Here is a 15,485-nt window from a genome sequence, read left to right on the forward strand (position 1 = left end):
CATTGGGGGAAGGATGCTGAGGATGGAGCTGCCATCAAGAGGAAAGAGGAAGGCCAAAGAGAAGGTTTATGGATGTGGTGAGGGAGGATCTGCAGGCGGTTGGTGTAAGGGAGGAAGATGCGCTGAACAGAAGGTATTGGAGGCAGATGATCCGCTGTGGCGACCCCTAAAAGGAGCAGCCAAAAAGAAAAGAAGAATGTTCCTTTGTATATTTTTATCTCTCTCAACCTTTTTTTCAGAACAGAGTTTGGTATATAAATAGTAGATAAATGTAAAAACCGTCAAGTTAAATATTCCTGTTAGATTACATGGTGAAATACAGTTCACTTACCGAGACGCTGAACAGCGCGAACGCCGATCAATGGTTTCCTTGAAAGCGACCATCCCAGTGAAGATCATTCCTCCAAATTCCATGTGATGTGAAGCCACAATGTGAAACCGTTTTGATAGAGTTCAACCTGTAAATCGTACTCGTTTTCCACACACCCGGATACATTATTGTGTAGGTGGCGTAACCCACAAAGAAGAAAAGCTGGCGTTACGTCCATAAAAAGACGACAAGAACGACAGCGATGCTGAATCTGATAACGGTGTTATCCCTGACTTGGAGAACATTTCAAACAGTGGATTTCAACCTGAATGTGAAGATGAAACAGAATATTTTCAAGAACCTTAGCGGGAGACCGACAACACACCCGTTGCTGTTACAATGGAAGAAGTTGATGACGTGATGAAGTCCGTTGATGTTGGTGATTCAGATTATAAAAAAGTAGCAATGGACAAGTCTTCCTGCAAATACGGCCAGGGGCGAAAATATAATGACAGGTTTGGCCAGGGGTCATGTACAAAGAAACTGGATCATGATTTTATCTATAGAACACGCTACATGATTGCAGCCTTAACAAAGCAGGTTGGCAGCAGCATCTATCTAAAGCTTAATTTGGTTTTCTCCCATCAACTGCTGTTTTTCCTCTGCTGGGAAAGAAAGTGTAGGCTTTTTTTGTATTTAACAATAGTATATTTTACCGTTCTTTTCAACATCTACAGTAGAGCCAATCTGCCAGAGGCTTTGAAATGTGCATAAAATATATACATAAAAATTACCAATTTTGCGACTTGCAATCAAATAATTTCCATTTGTGAACAATAAGTAACAAGTGCAGCTGCTTTAATTAACATTTCACTCAAATAAAATTTTGATCAAATCAAAAATGAAATAAATATGGCAAGTAGATCTCAATAAATAATAAAGTTTATGGTGTTGTCCGTCTTCATTGGAACATCCCGTTGACATAATTTAAACAATACATATTTCTGTCTGCTTTGGCCCCCCCTTACAGGGGCAGCCGAAAGAGGAAGAAGTGGTCGCAATTTCCCACAGATACAATTTGTGGAAAAGTGGTTAAAACAATCAAAACATTACATTTAGCAGATGCTTTTATCCAAAGTGACTTACAATTACTCAAACACCGACGGACACAGCCATCAGGAGCAATTAGGGGTAAAGTGTCTTGCTCAAGGACACTACAGCATGCTAGCAGGAGGAGCCTGGGATCAAACCAGCAACCTTTAGATTACTAGACGACCAGCTCTACCTCCTGAGCTACCATTCCATAATGTCCATTTGTCCATAATGCAGGACAAAAACATTGCCACTTCGGTATGAACAATGTCCCCGATGATCAGGAGGCAACAAGTACATATGCCAGAATTGAATGCAACTACACTTTATTGTATTTACAGGAGGCATTCATGCAGACGGATGAAGTTGTATGATACATATGCACAGCGAGTACAGAACCAATACAGCACAGAGCAGAGCCTCGACAACGTAGAGCCATAGCACCTCCCTTCGGTCACGACAAGCAACACCTCAATGAAGAACTAAACACATACACTCGTCTTTTTTCAACACTGTATCAGGGGAGAGCGCGAACGCAGTCCCCCACTACCAGAAATAATGCAGTCGAGATTCCCACATTTGGGGAATTCGCAGAGGTCAACCCAACCGGAGTGCAATGGCCAGGCCTCACCCTGGGTGAACCACCTTCATGATCATGGTGTCTCCCCTGCCAGGTAAGTATGAGTTGTACACGCCAGGCATGGAGGACTCACTCTGCCAAGTGCACGTCAGCCTCACGGTTTTAGCATTTCAACATGTTTGCGGTATTGTGACGCTACCTTCCTCTAACAGAGCCAGAAAACAAACGAAAGAATAATAAATAAAAGAAAAGCTGTGTACAAATCCCACATGATAAAGGATAAACTACAACAAATACCAAATTGTTACATTAATGTAAAATGTCAACTCGTATTATTAGTATTAGAATCCGACCCGCAAGAACAGTTTTACAAATGGTAAGAAAGAAACGCACAAATACTAAAGTGGACTCTGTGGTTAACGATAAACACATGTGAATTCATTCACTACGGTTCATTAACACTGAATTAATAATGCTGTTGTGATTTTAGGCATTAATATAAATTCAGCAAGACAGACCCCTTGCTAAATGATTCCCTAATTCTGACACCGACTGGTGGTGATTCTAAACAACTACACCTAAATGCTATGTGATTGTTTTTTGGGGCAAACTTTTTGTTTCAGCGCTATAATAATAATAATAATAATAATAATAATAACAACAAAAACAACAACAACAACAACAACAACAATAAAATGTATTTAATTATCGCAAACTGTCGTCACTATCTCACAATGAAATGTTTCTGAAACCTGGCCTTATAAAAAATGTCTGCAGTCACAATTTACACCGAAGTGGAGTGAAAAACTCACCATGAGGACGTCAGGTCCGGTCCCACTTCTCCTCTGATAGTCCATTTAAAACGAATTCACTCGGCGACAAAACCTGCCACATTCTTATTGAACAAATACAATATTTCCAAGTGCTGACGTTATTCCAACGAGGACAAAATGAATCCACTCTTCCTCGTCCATGTGTGACCTGTGAAAGTTGTCAGACGGAGACTTAATTGGTTGAAAACGAGCTGCGAGTTTATAGGTGAAACCGTCACTGAACTCAAACCAAACTGTATTTATCAAGCGGCTGAGAATGACTCGTAGGAATTGGGTTAAAAGTTTGAGTAGAACATTAAAGTTAGTTGTGACGTTCACTTCCCTTACTCTCAGCGAGGAGTGAGATTTTTCCTTCAAGTGAATGACGTCACCGTTTTACGACAGCCATAAAGTAGAACTATTGTTACCAGAGAAATAATGTAAATATGTTGTATTGTCCATGTTGAGTCTTTTGTTTTATGCTTGTTTATTTCCAGTTTTTCCAGATTTCAAACCACTATATATACTTATTAAAGTCGCCTTCTACTCTTATCAGACCTGGACCAGCTCCACTATAGAACGAGATGTACAACATTTTTCATTGTTATTGCAAAGCAAAGCAGCGTTCCATTTTAGAAGAAGGCGTGAATTAAGTGGTCACAACGGAGATGCAAGATCATTGTGTTTTAACATGTTATCAAGTGAGCGTGCCAATGCAGTCCCCCACTCCCAGAAATGATGCAGTCCGGATTCTCACATTTGGGCAATTAGATGGCTGTCTGTGTGAATGGCTGCATCGAACTCACCGATCCAATGGAAAGTATCCAGATGCACCACCATGCCATTGTTTACCCAAGCCTGAACCAAGGTCTCTAGAGCTGTCGGGCCTTGTTGGGGACAACACCCACGGTTGATGTATAGCAGGGGTGCCTACTCTTTTTCGGCTTGCGAGCTACTTTTAAAATGACCAGGTCAAAATGATCTACCTTCATTGAAAAATGCTAAATATATTTATTTATATGTATATACTGAGTATACTTCATATATACAATATATGTTGGCGTACCGTGCACCCCTGCACCCTTACGGCAAAATAGCATTAAATACATTTATGGTCACTACCTTACTCTGATGACTTGCACTGAATGGAGCTGGCCAGGGTTGCTTAGTCCGGACAGAAGCTGCTGATAGCCAGCCTCAAGCAGGCTTCCAAATGATCATCAGTCATGGCGGAACGCTGTTTCGACTCAATAATCTTCATGTGGGAAAAGGCTGACTCACATAAATAAGTATAGCCGAATAATGCAGTCAAGGAGGGAGCACATTTCCTCATGTTTGGGTAATTTTCCTCTGTGAGTAAGTTCCAAAACGGTCCATGAGCCCTGGACTTGAGCTGAATGTCTCAGCCTGTAGTGTCAACGTCTCATCCTCCACTGCAGACTACTTCAGGTGAAACAGTGTTGCAATTTTTGATGCGAGTGAATCCACCTCAATATCTTCCCTAAATGGGAAGCACATAAACTCAAGCGACAACAAGCTCAAGCGATTGGCTTGAGTAAAGCACCTTGAAACCGTTTGTCAATGTCTGACAGACAGTTTTCAATCTGCTCTGTGTAGCGCGCACTGTCGGGGCGCTCCTCGCACCCCTCCCCTCCCTGTCTTCCCATGGGTCTCCAGCTTTGATGCAAGGTTTTAAAAGTTCCCCAAATCATGGCGCTGCAGCTTTGAGGACAGAAGTTGCACTACTGAACTGAACTGATGATGTTGACCACGGTTTTGTCTTTTCCTTGCAGATGTATTTATTTATTTATTTATCTGAATGGCGTGCGATCTACCCGCACTACCTTCGCGATCTACCGGTCGATCGCGATCGACGTATTGGGCACCCCTGGTGTACAGGATCTTGGGCAGACTGGTTGGTCTGCTGGAACCTGGCCATCACGAAACAATACATAGGCCCCAGACTCTTAGTGGACTCCTCACACGTTTGGCCAAAGGAGACAAACTGGGAGTACAGCTGTGTCGTTGCTTCTCCAGACAGCTTCTCCCCCACCTGCCAAATATAGATTCAAGATTTTTATTTGTCATATACATACTTTCATAGATATATGTAGTGAAATGTAATGCAACGCACCCGGTGATAACACACAATATGTCCTAGGAAAATTGTCTAATAGCCCAACTAACTGACTCCTAAAACGTAATACAGTAAGTTGAATACTTATAGAATAAAATAAAAATATATAGAATAAAATAAAATACAATAAAAATAAAATGAAGTAAAATGGAATAGATAGAGGGAATATGCTTATGTATTGCAGATATGTGAATTAAAGTGCCATGTGAATGTGAATAGAGTGAGGTAGTGTTTGGGTTAATACAGCACAGTATACAACAGTATGGCGCAGCAATACGGCATCACGAACAACCCTGAACAGTGACACAGTATGCGGTACAGTATGCTACATATAGTACAGTAAGGAAGTGGAGCCTATGTGTATGGCTCAGTGAGGACCCCTGGTGAGGCATAACGTATTAACCTTTGAAAGATGTGAGAAACTCTAGTTGTTCCAGATTGAGATTGTACTGATATGTAAATTAATTTGTATGTAAAACACCATGAGACATTTAATTTAAAAATGAAATACTGAAGAAAAAAAACAAAAACGGTAGACCATGTTTTGTTGTATACACTTTCTTGCTGTAGCCCATTTTTAGCACAGTGCCAAAATTGTAGAGAATCTGGTTCCTGTTGTCCAGCACATTGTCACACTCTGCCAGAAGGGGGGCATGATGAAGGAGACGAGCAGAGGGTATTTCTCTTGGAGGAGGTGGAGGCTTGAAAATGTGTCCAGGCGCTGATACAATCCCCCTGGGTTCCGCTGGACTCATCAGTAGGGTGGTGTACAGGTCCTTCCTCTGGAGATAATCCTCAAAGTGATTCTCCTGAATCCGTTGCCACACCTTCACCACGTTGTTCCTTAAGTCTGGTCTCGCAGAAGCCGCCACCACATTCTTGTCCACACCACGTCTGTAAAGTAATCAATATGGCAAGATTGTCTGATGTTACTTCTTTATGGCATGTTAGGTGTACACAAATGTTCAGTGCACTCACTTCTTGGTGAGGATGGCAGGGAACATGGCTTGGTGAGCCTCACTGAGTTGAAACAGACTTAAATCCAAAGCACGACCACAAACACAATCAAGTTGCATGAACGGTTCTTCATGAGGGGTACACGCAAAAAACAGAAAAGGGGGTCAAAACAAGTCATCAGTTTGTAAGGCAAGTCCAAAAGGGACGGGCGAAGGGAATCCAAAAACCAGAAAGAACCAAATCAGAATGGTACACTAGAAAGCGAGGTGGAGAACACAATGTTGCTGGGGCTGAGTGATACCGGACCAGTATATCGAGACTGGGGTGCAGGTAAACACAGTTGAAAGGAATGAGGTCATCAGGGGCTGGAGAGAGTGACAATCTGAAACGACAGGAGAATAAGACGGGATAAATGATAAACATAGAAGTGAGCATCCAATAATCGAGGTGTAAAATTTAGTGTTAAATTTTATACCTTGTTTTGAAATTATTAATTTACAGGGGAATGTGGAGATATCACAATTGCAATCCAGTTAAATGCTCCTAGTTAAAAAAAAATGTGTTTGGGGAATGTGCGTCAGAAAGACAACAGTTCATTCTTAGTCATTTGCTTTCATCTAGTGGCTGAGAGATGTAAACACACACGACGGAGCAACACACCACACTTTACCACGACAAATTCCTCAATTTGGAAAATGTACTTGGGAAAAATGTACACGATGTACAAGATCATCCCAAACACGAGATTCATTAATTTTCATGTTCGAAACATCAACAGTTACATTTAAGGATTTATCATTATTGTAGTTTTTCCAAAATAAAGATTTTTTTCATGATTTTTCATGTTCCCCCATCCCGGACACAATTGTCATTAGTACTCATGCTGTACACTCCTTCTTGATGATTTCACCTTTTGTTTCATCTCAACAATAATCAGAACGGTGAAGGTGTCAATCGTTTTCAACCATTTCGGGAGGAGGCACTTTTGGATCATTTGTGAAGCGCATTGTCTGCTTTTGGCCTCATGAGGAACCACGTGACCCCGACCCAGCTCTGGACCAATCAGTACATCCAGCTCTGGACCAACCCTAATCAATAATATTGATTGATCATTTTGTTTTATCATTATAACACTGTTACATCCGCGTTATGGTATGGTCACATGTATAAATATAAAAAACAAAATCTAAAAAAATAGGCCCTACCTTGTACGAGAGAGGGCTGCACAGCGCAAGACTTTGCGACTATACAATATTTTTTCAAAATGTGAATATCAACTGATGATTAATAATTTGTAATGTTTTAATCGGATTGTATACATATAACACTATACTATACTTTCGGAAAAAAAATAACTATCTTGTATCCCACTAAAGTATCCTTAAGTGCAATAAAATGAACGTTGTCATATACCACATCAACATCCCGTAATCCAGGTCGCTTCGAAGATCAATAACTGCAATTCACCGACACCAAAAACAACCCTTTTGTTTATTTTTGCAATATTGAGGTTTGCATTAATGCAGCCGGTATACGTTTTTTTTGTGTTTAAAATGATTAAATGCCATTGTCTTATTGTCCTTTACATTTGGCGGACTTTTCAAATAACACCAGCTGCCACATATTAGACCACGGTGCCATCACTCACAATTTGGAGATTTTATCTTTGGAATGTTGTTCCAAAGCTCTAATGAGATTGATTCTGCTAAAATCTTAAAAAATATGACATTTACTGTATTTGTTCACTGTTAAGATGGCTATGCATGTGTTTGTTTTATTTTCTGGTTTCTTAAATATACACCGGATGTTGTGTTCATAGACCCACAATAACAGTAAAATAATGTAAAACATTTGCGTTGTGAAGTCGTGTTAAATATTTAAAAAATATGAACTTTCATAATCATCCCATCTTGTTTCTCATTTTCAACCAAAAAATACCATGTTATTACAATTGCTCTCATATGATAACCATGCACTGCATTTGACACGATGTAAGTGTTTTTAATAATCAGCTAAAAAGTAATTTACAAAACTCAGTTTCTGTGTTCTAGTCATAAAATACAACTGGCGCATGCCCAGTGTCGCGTGCAAACTCTACCCAATCACGTTGAGGGATTCACAGAGCAAAATTTGCATCAAGATTCTATTATATAAAGCAGCACCGGTGTTAGCTGTTTGTTGCTACCGTGTATCTTTGCACCGTCATCATGCCTGAACCCGCCAAGTCAGCGCCCAAGAAGGGCTCCAAGAAAGCAGTTTCCAAGACCCCCAGCAAGACCGGCAAGAAGCGCAGAAAGACCAGGAAGGAGAGCTACGCCATCTACGTGTACAAGGTGCTGAAGCAGGTCCACCCCGACACCGGGATCTCCTCCAAGGCCATGGGCATCATGAACTCGTTCGTCAACGACATCTTCGAGCGCATCGCCGGTGAGTCTTGTCGCCTGGCCCACTACAACAAGCGCTCCACCATCACTTCCAGGGAGATCCAGACCGCCGTCCGTCTGCTGCTCCCCGGAGAGCTGGCCAAGCACGCCGTGTCCGAGGGCACCAAGGCCGTCACCAAGTACACCAGCTCCAAGTAATCCGAACACTCCGCTTCTTAAAACAAAGGTCCTTTTCAGGACCACCCCACACTGTCAGACAAAGGCTTTTCCATTAGTCAATGGTGACAAATTGAATGATCTTTGATCCGTATGTATCTCGTATAGAATAACCCTGTAACCAGAACAAACTTCTGCCGTCACAAGATACAACTTTAATGAGGAGCCGACCACCCTGGACTCTGCCTATTGCTGCCTGCAGCTATATTAATTATAATACGGAACGTCAAAGCTGGAAAGCCCCATACAGTCATCATACTACTGAGCCTGTCCATAAATCAAATAAACCAGTTTCTCTCAGTTATTGAGACTGTGTGCGCGCGTGCTTCATTCTAGTTTGCTTGAAATGTTGTACATTCTATTGTAAATAATTAAATTAGTCATGTATGTATTTGTCATGTTTGTACTGTTATTTAATTACATTCATAGTTAAAAGGGAAGTTAAACATATCCTCCAATTCGCTGCGTGTTCATCGGGTAGTCAATCCATCAAAATAAAGCACACAACATGGAACTCAAAACTGCAGATTCAAGTATTACTGGGTACTTTAAACATACGTCGTTTTTAGGCCAAGATAAATAAATAATTCGGTCAACAAAACAAAACAATAAATATTTGTAAAATAAATAAAGTAGTGATGACAGTTGGAACACAACAGTCTCGTCCCGTTAACCCGCGCAATTGACAACTCTCCAACGGAAAGACGAAACCATGTTTGTATGACTTACAGCGTAGGGCCAGTGTGGCCTCCTTTACGTCCGTTCTGACGCATTAATAGCACGGGCGGAGAGGCGGGACGTCATTACAACTTTTTCTTCTCATTCTGTGAACATGAGCGGTCGTGGCAAAGGAGGCAAGGGACTCGGGAAAGGAGGCGCAAAGCGTCACCGTAAAGTTCTCCGCGACAACATCCAGGGGATCACCAAGCCCGCTATCCGCCGTCTGGCTCGCCGTGGCGGAGTGAAGCGTATCTCGGGTCTGATCTACGAGGAGACCCGCGGTGTTCTCAAGGTGTTCCTGGAGAACGTGATCCGTGACGCCGTCACCTACACCGAGCACGCCAAGAGAAAGACCGTCACCGCCATGGATGTGGTGTACGCTCTGAAGAGGCAGGGACGCACCCTGTACGGCTTCGGCGGTTAAACTCTGCCACAACTCCGCTAAACAAAGGCCCTTTTCAGGGCCCCCAAGTTTACTGTAAAGAGCTTCCTTATACGTCCTTTTGTTTTTGTGGAACAAGCTGTCTACTACACAAAGAAAACAATATACTTATCTGGGGGCCTCCACTTTGACATGTATGCAAATCAGGCATTCATTCATTCATACAAGACAATTGTATAACCTTCTCACGAGACAATGATTTCATGTGTTGTAGTAACTATGGTCATTTTATTATATTACTATTTAGCATCAAAGGTTGTACATAACAAATGTATCCACCTAGTATTTCTTGAAGCTTTGGTGGCTGCATTTATGTGAATAACTTTTATTTTCCATTAATTTTAAGCCCAATGAACATGTGATTTATAAGAATGTTTAACATGAGTCATTGACAATTTCTTTGAAAGCCATTTCACTATGAAATCTGCTTGAGCGGCCTACAATGCTGAGCAACTGCTGTGGGGTGATTCAAAAGGAGTCCTCAGCTGCTAATTCACTAAATATTGTCGTTTTTATTATTACATTTACTGCAGCATCTTTACCTTTGTACTGGCATGCCGGTTTAGTTGTAAATACTCTGACGTTACATGTTTTTTTTCTTCCTTTCCATGTTTATACAGTTTACCCCTCGGTTGCTGGTTTGATGACATCAAAAGTATAATTATAGATTGGATTAATAAATATATTTTTGAACATGCTAAACGAATTGTGTTCTTGTCTCATGACTAGACAGAACCAAAAAAAAACAAATTTTGTACATTGTCACCATTAAGTCATGGATAAAAGCCTTTGTCTGACAGGGTGGGTGGTCCTGAAAAGGACCTTTGTTTTAAGAAGCTGAGCGCTCGGATTACTTGGAGCTGGTGTACTTGGTGACGGCCTTGGTGCCCTCGGACACGGCGTGCTTGGCCAGCTCTCCGGGGAGCAGCAGGCGGACGGCGGTCTGGATCTCCCTGGAAGTGATGGTGGAACGCTTGTTGTAGTGGGCCAGGCGACAAGACTCACCGGCGATGCGCTCGAAGATGTCGTTGACGAACGAGTTCATGATGCCCATGGCCTTGGAGGAGATCCCGGTGTCGGGGTGGACCTGCTTCAGGACCTTGTACACGTAGATGGCGTAGCTCTCCTTCCTGGTCTTTCTGCGCTTCTTGCCGGTCTTGCTGGCGGTCTTGGAGACGGCTTTCTTGGAGCCCTTCTTGGGCGCTGACTTGGCGGGTTCAGGCATGACGACGGTGGAAAAATACACGGTGCCACTCGTCAGCGAGTCATGGTGCTGCTTGCTTTATAGAATCGTAATGCAAAGAAGGTCTGTAAATCCCCGAAAGTGATTGGTTAGAGTCTGCACGTGACACTGGGCACGTACCAGTTGGTTTCAAGGAGAAGAACATAGACTTTTGTAAACATTATGTGTAAAATTTCATATACCACATCAACATCCCATAACCCCAGTCTCTTCGAATTAATGCACTGTTTACTGTTGATCACATTCAATAGTTGATTATGGTCCTTTTCAGTACCACCCACAGTCGAAGCGTGTGTCCTCGTTCTTCGTTCAATTATTCATCCTCTCCTCTCCCACCCTTGACTTATCTCCGTCATCCATCGTGTTTCCATCCATTCTCTTCTTCCTCCCCCGTCCTTTACCTCCTCCTTCATCCCTCCGTCCTCTGCTCCACGTTTCCAACCAGCTCCTCCCGCTCACTCGTTTTTCACCCTGTCTCATTCCGCGCGGGTACGAGAAGAATGATCCCAAAGCCAAACAATATGGGGACGGATGAGCAGAACCAGAAGCTTCTCCTGCTTTCCCCGGGACTTGGCGAAGGAGGAAGGAGAGAAAGCGAGAAAAACAAGTCCCAATGAACGACCGGATCACGAGATAATGCCGCCGACTTTAGGTGCAGCGGTGTAAGCGCCCACATGACCCCCGCGTTCGCGGCGGATCCCAAAAAGACGGGAGCGCGGGAGGAAGGAAAGACGGATGCGGTGGTCTCTCTCGCTCTCTCTCTCTCTTTCTTTCTCTCTCTCTCTCCAAATGCTCTGATCGCTTACTTTTAATGTCCGAGTCGTAGATTGACTCGCTCTCTAAATCTCTCTCGCTCACCCGCTCAGTCAAACTCTAGAAGATTATTGGGCTTGAGGCTCCTTTCGTTCGCGAAACAAAGGTGGCTCCAGATTCCGGAATCATTTTCCAGGGTTGTTCGCTTCGACCGAAACGTTTGAGAATCTTGCATCGCCAGCCAAGGCAGATTTATTTTTTGCCCCCCCCTCTGCTATTTTCCCATTTTCTTCCTCCAGGTCTCTCGTTCCAGCTCACTCAGAGCAGCGTGGATTAGTCAGGTGAACGGCAGGAAAGCAGATCTGGTCGGGACGCTTGTTGATGTGTTTGTGCGCCAACTATGCTCGGAATTGTTGTCCTGATCTTCGTTTGGTTCGATTGTGGCCAATCTTTCAACCATCTTTGTGTGTGTTTTATACAATTTCTGAAGATTCAATTGCAATACATTTTAAATGCGTGTTTTAATTATTGTACATTCTATTTTATTTTCTATTTTAATTAATCTATTTTAAATATATTCATGAACCATATTGCCATATCTACCATTCATAATAATACAATTCAATAATCTTATTTAAGCACAGAACCGGATGGAAATCACATAGATGTCATAGTGAAATTACATTAAATTAACCCATCATGTTTTCACTGAAATGACATACCCTATATCGCCATATATTAATTGGGTAATCAATTAATCTAGATAAAGCACCTATCAAACTGCATTTTCAAGGAATGCTGGGTAATTTAAACATATCCGTGTGTTTAAGTCAAACAGTGAGTTAAATTGACAGTTCAGTAAATATATAAATCACAGACTGGCTCGGCGGGCGTTATGCTATTACCACAATTATATATGCATTTCATTGACCACAAGGGATGCTGATCGATTATACTAATGATCGTTTTCAATATATTTAGATGAACCGTTCCACGAAAATCCCTGTAGTAGGACGCTCTTTGCAATTTGCTTGGGACACTGAAAAGGGTCTCCGTGTAATGGAGTTACTGCAGTGATCAACCGCCAAAGCCGAACAGGGTGAGTCTCTATGACTTCGGCCCCTCAGGTCGTGATCTTAAAGCTTCAAAGACGTCGAGGAGGCCACGCTGGCCCTATACACACATGGTTTCGTCTTTCCGTTAGAAAATCATTACGCGGGTTAACGGGACGACACCTCTGTTCCACCTGTCACCAGTACTTAATTTGAAAATTAGATACAATGGAAGATAAATAATATATAATAATGGAAATATTGCAGACTAAATGCAGTTATACATCTTTTCGATAAGTTACTATTCTATTTTACAACGTATTTAGCCACTTTAATTGAACTAACTCAGGATACAATAAGCATTTTCACAGTCTTGTTTTAATTGAAGTTGATTCATTTAAAATGTCATTAGTAATATTTATTCGTAGCAGAACTGAATTATTCGTTTCTAGTATGATGTTTTTTGACAAATCAGATAAGGGCAGATTGAAAATCAAAGTATTTGATCCTGATCCATACACAAATTTCCTAAAACACAACTATTATATGAGCGATATAAATGTATGATAAAACTTATTTTTTTCCCCAATTGCTTGGGGAACCTTGGCCTCTGAGGCCAGGCCGACAAACAGACAGACTGGTGATGATATATAAAAATACATAAATGTGATGATGCTTGACGCTGACACGCCGCGCTCGCCACAGTATTGTACGCTACGTACAATGCAGACTGGTCTTAAGCCTTTAAATGGGTAGGTTGTTTAATGGGGAGTAACTGTCTTGGAAATGTAATCGTTCTGGAAAACGGGAGGAACATGTGTATGTTCGTGGGGGTCGGGAACCAGCAATCCTAGGCAGAACACGGAATAGTGCTTCCTGTTTGACTCCCATTTGAGAAGCACATGGTTCAATGCCCACGTAAGAAAAATATATATATATATATATATAAATTAAATGAGACGCAAGTGGAATAAAGCAATTGATGCGATTTGATGTGGCTCTTAAAAGAGCCGTTTGGGTTTAGATGTAGTGGGTGTGTCTAGGCGCGCTCTCCGCGGATGCGGCGGGCCAGCTGGATGTCCTTGGGCATGATGGTGACTCTCTTGGCGTGGATGGCGCACAGGTTGGTGTCCTCGAACAGACCGACCAGGTAAGCCTCGCTGGCCTCCTGAAGAGCCATGACGGCGGAGCTCTGGAAGCGCAGGTCGGTCTTGAAGTCCTGAGCGATCTCTCTGACCAGGCGCTGGAAGGGCAGCTTGCGGATGAGCAGCTCGGTGGATTTCTGGTAGCGACGGATCTCTCTGAGAGCCACGGTACCGGGCCTGTAGCGGTGAGGCTTCTTGACTCCGCCGGTGGCTGGGGCGCTCTTACGGGCAGCTTTGGTGGCCAGCTGCTTCCTGGGAGCCTTTCCTCCGGTGGATTTACGGGCGGTCTGCTTGGTTCTGGCCATTGTTGAGGCTTCAACTCAAGTGGTTTGGAAAAACCAGAATGAGCCTCAGTCCTGGAGCCACTTATATAGTCCCTGCTGCGCTGCTGCTGTGTGCTGATTGGCCCAGAGCTGGTTCGTGGTCACGTGGTTCTTCGTGAGGCCCAAAGTAGACAATGCGCTGCACAAACGACCCAAAAATGGCGCCTCCCAACAATGGTTTAACACGAAGGAACCTGCACCGTTGTGATTATTGTTGAGATCAAACTCAAGGCGAAATGAAGAAGAGCTGCACAGCATGAATACGCATGAGTCACATGAATAAAATAATAATGATGAATCTTTAAATTGACTTTTAAAAGCCAATGACTTTGGTGTTTGGTTTGACCTTGGAAAAAGTTTGACATTCAGGTTTGCATCGGTCAACCTGCTCATTTTATTCTTAGCAGTGATTAATAATTATAATTAATTATTAGAATTGTAAAGTATGTTCGATATGTGTATAAATATACACATACTGTAAATAATTATATTTATGGTATAATTATTTTTGGCTGCACTCTGAATCATTGCTGTGCAAAGACTGAGTGTTATTATCTATTGAATATGGATGAATTGAGATTATTGTTGAAGGAAATGATTTTTCCCTCCAGTTGTTGAAGAAGTGCTCTCTATGAGGGTGTGGGTGGCTCTGAAAAGAGCCTTTGCGGGTGGAACAGGATGGAGTGAATTTATTTCTTCTTGGGAGCAGTCTTCTTGGCTGCTTTAGGCTTAGCAGCCTTCTTAACTGGAGCTTTCTTGGCTGCGGGTTTCTTGACGACTTTCTTGGGGCTTTTCAGCATCTTCTTGGGGCTCTTCGGCGCCTTCTTAGCCGCCTTCTTGGGGCTCTTGGCGGGTGGTTTCTTGGCTTTCTTGGGTGACTTCTTTGCAGCTGGAGCCTTCTTAACTGGACTCTTGCTGGACTTCTTGGCCGCAACGGGCTTCTTGGCTGCAGCGGGCTTCAGATATGAGCTATTCTATCCATACTATATATTTTACCACTGTAAATTCAAGTAATACAATCTTAGCCGGAATGAACCGATAGGTAGGAAATAGTTAAGGATTTAAGGAAGATTAGGGCCTCATGAATCTCAAATGAAAACTCAAATAGGCCCTGGTCTGTTTTACAATATATGCCTGACGCCACAAACAAATGCATTATTCCCCCTCACCCTCCTACTATTTCCCAGTTCCATTTCAAGAACCGTTACTTTTCTAAAATAAATATTGTTTTTTTCTTGAATTAAGTTTCGTGTAGTTACACGTCGTCGCCACTAGATGGCTGAAAATGACCGTGGAGTTTATAATACATCTTAATGGTA

At 42.4% G+C, this 15,485-nt stretch overlaps 5 protein-coding genes across 6 annotated transcripts in view; 2 read left to right on the plus strand and 3 right to left on the minus strand.

The window, feature by feature from the left end:
• Positions 1-8,095: 8,095 nt before the first annotated feature.
• Positions 8,096-8,470, plus strand: LOC307246974 (histone H2B-like; the record flags this gene model as incomplete). Its single annotated transcript, XM_080023029.1, has 1 exon — positions 8,096-8,470. The coding sequence occupies one exon, from the start codon at positions 8,096-8,098 to the stop codon at positions 8,468-8,470; it is 375 nt and encodes a 124-aa protein (XP_079879155.1).
• An 847-nt stretch (positions 8,471-9,317) lies between these two features.
• On the plus strand, positions 9,318-9,632 carry LOC307246989 (histone H4; the record flags this gene model as incomplete). The annotated part of the gene is made up of 1 exon (XM_080023044.1): positions 9,318-9,632. Exon 1 carries the CDS (start codon positions 9,321-9,323, stop codon positions 9,630-9,632), a length of 312 nt encoding a protein of 103 aa, XP_079879170.1. The 5' UTR covers positions 9,318-9,320.
• An 868-nt stretch (positions 9,633-10,500) lies between these two features.
• Positions 10,501-10,884, minus strand: LOC307246987 (histone H2B-like; the record flags this gene model as incomplete). The annotated part of the gene is made up of 1 exon (XM_080023042.1): positions 10,501-10,884. The coding sequence occupies exon 1, from the start codon at positions 10,873-10,875 to the stop codon at positions 10,501-10,503; it is 375 nt and encodes a 124-aa protein (XP_079879168.1). The 5' UTR covers positions 10,876-10,884.
• A 2,853-nt stretch (positions 10,885-13,737) lies between these two features.
• LOC307246985 (histone H3.2) lies at positions 13,738-14,151 on the minus strand (the record flags this gene model as incomplete). Its single annotated transcript, XM_080023040.1, has 1 exon — positions 13,738-14,151. Exon 1 carries the CDS (start codon positions 14,146-14,148, stop codon positions 13,738-13,740), a length of 411 nt encoding a protein of 136 aa, XP_079879166.1. The 5' UTR covers positions 14,149-14,151.
• A 704-nt stretch (positions 14,152-14,855) lies between these two features.
• LOC307246945 (histone H1-like) overlaps positions 14,856-15,485 on the minus strand; it is a gene marked incomplete at both ends in the record, with an annotated part of 35,674 nt that continues 35,044 nt past the window's right edge. The window contains one exon of one of the 2 annotated variants that reach the window (XM_080022998.1): positions 14,856-14,987. In XM_080022998.1, the coding sequence (XP_079879124.1) occupies positions 14,856-14,987 (132 nt within the window). Of the gene's footprint in view, positions 15,018-15,485 lie in introns of both variants that reach the window. The other variant, XM_080022997.1, reaches the window with a different exon arrangement.

The sequence above is a fragment of the Zeus faber genome, assembly GCF_960531495.2.
Source record: "Zeus faber genome assembly, chromosome: 22".
Lineage (NCBI taxonomy): Eukaryota > Metazoa > Chordata > Actinopteri > Zeiformes > Zeidae > Zeus > Zeus faber.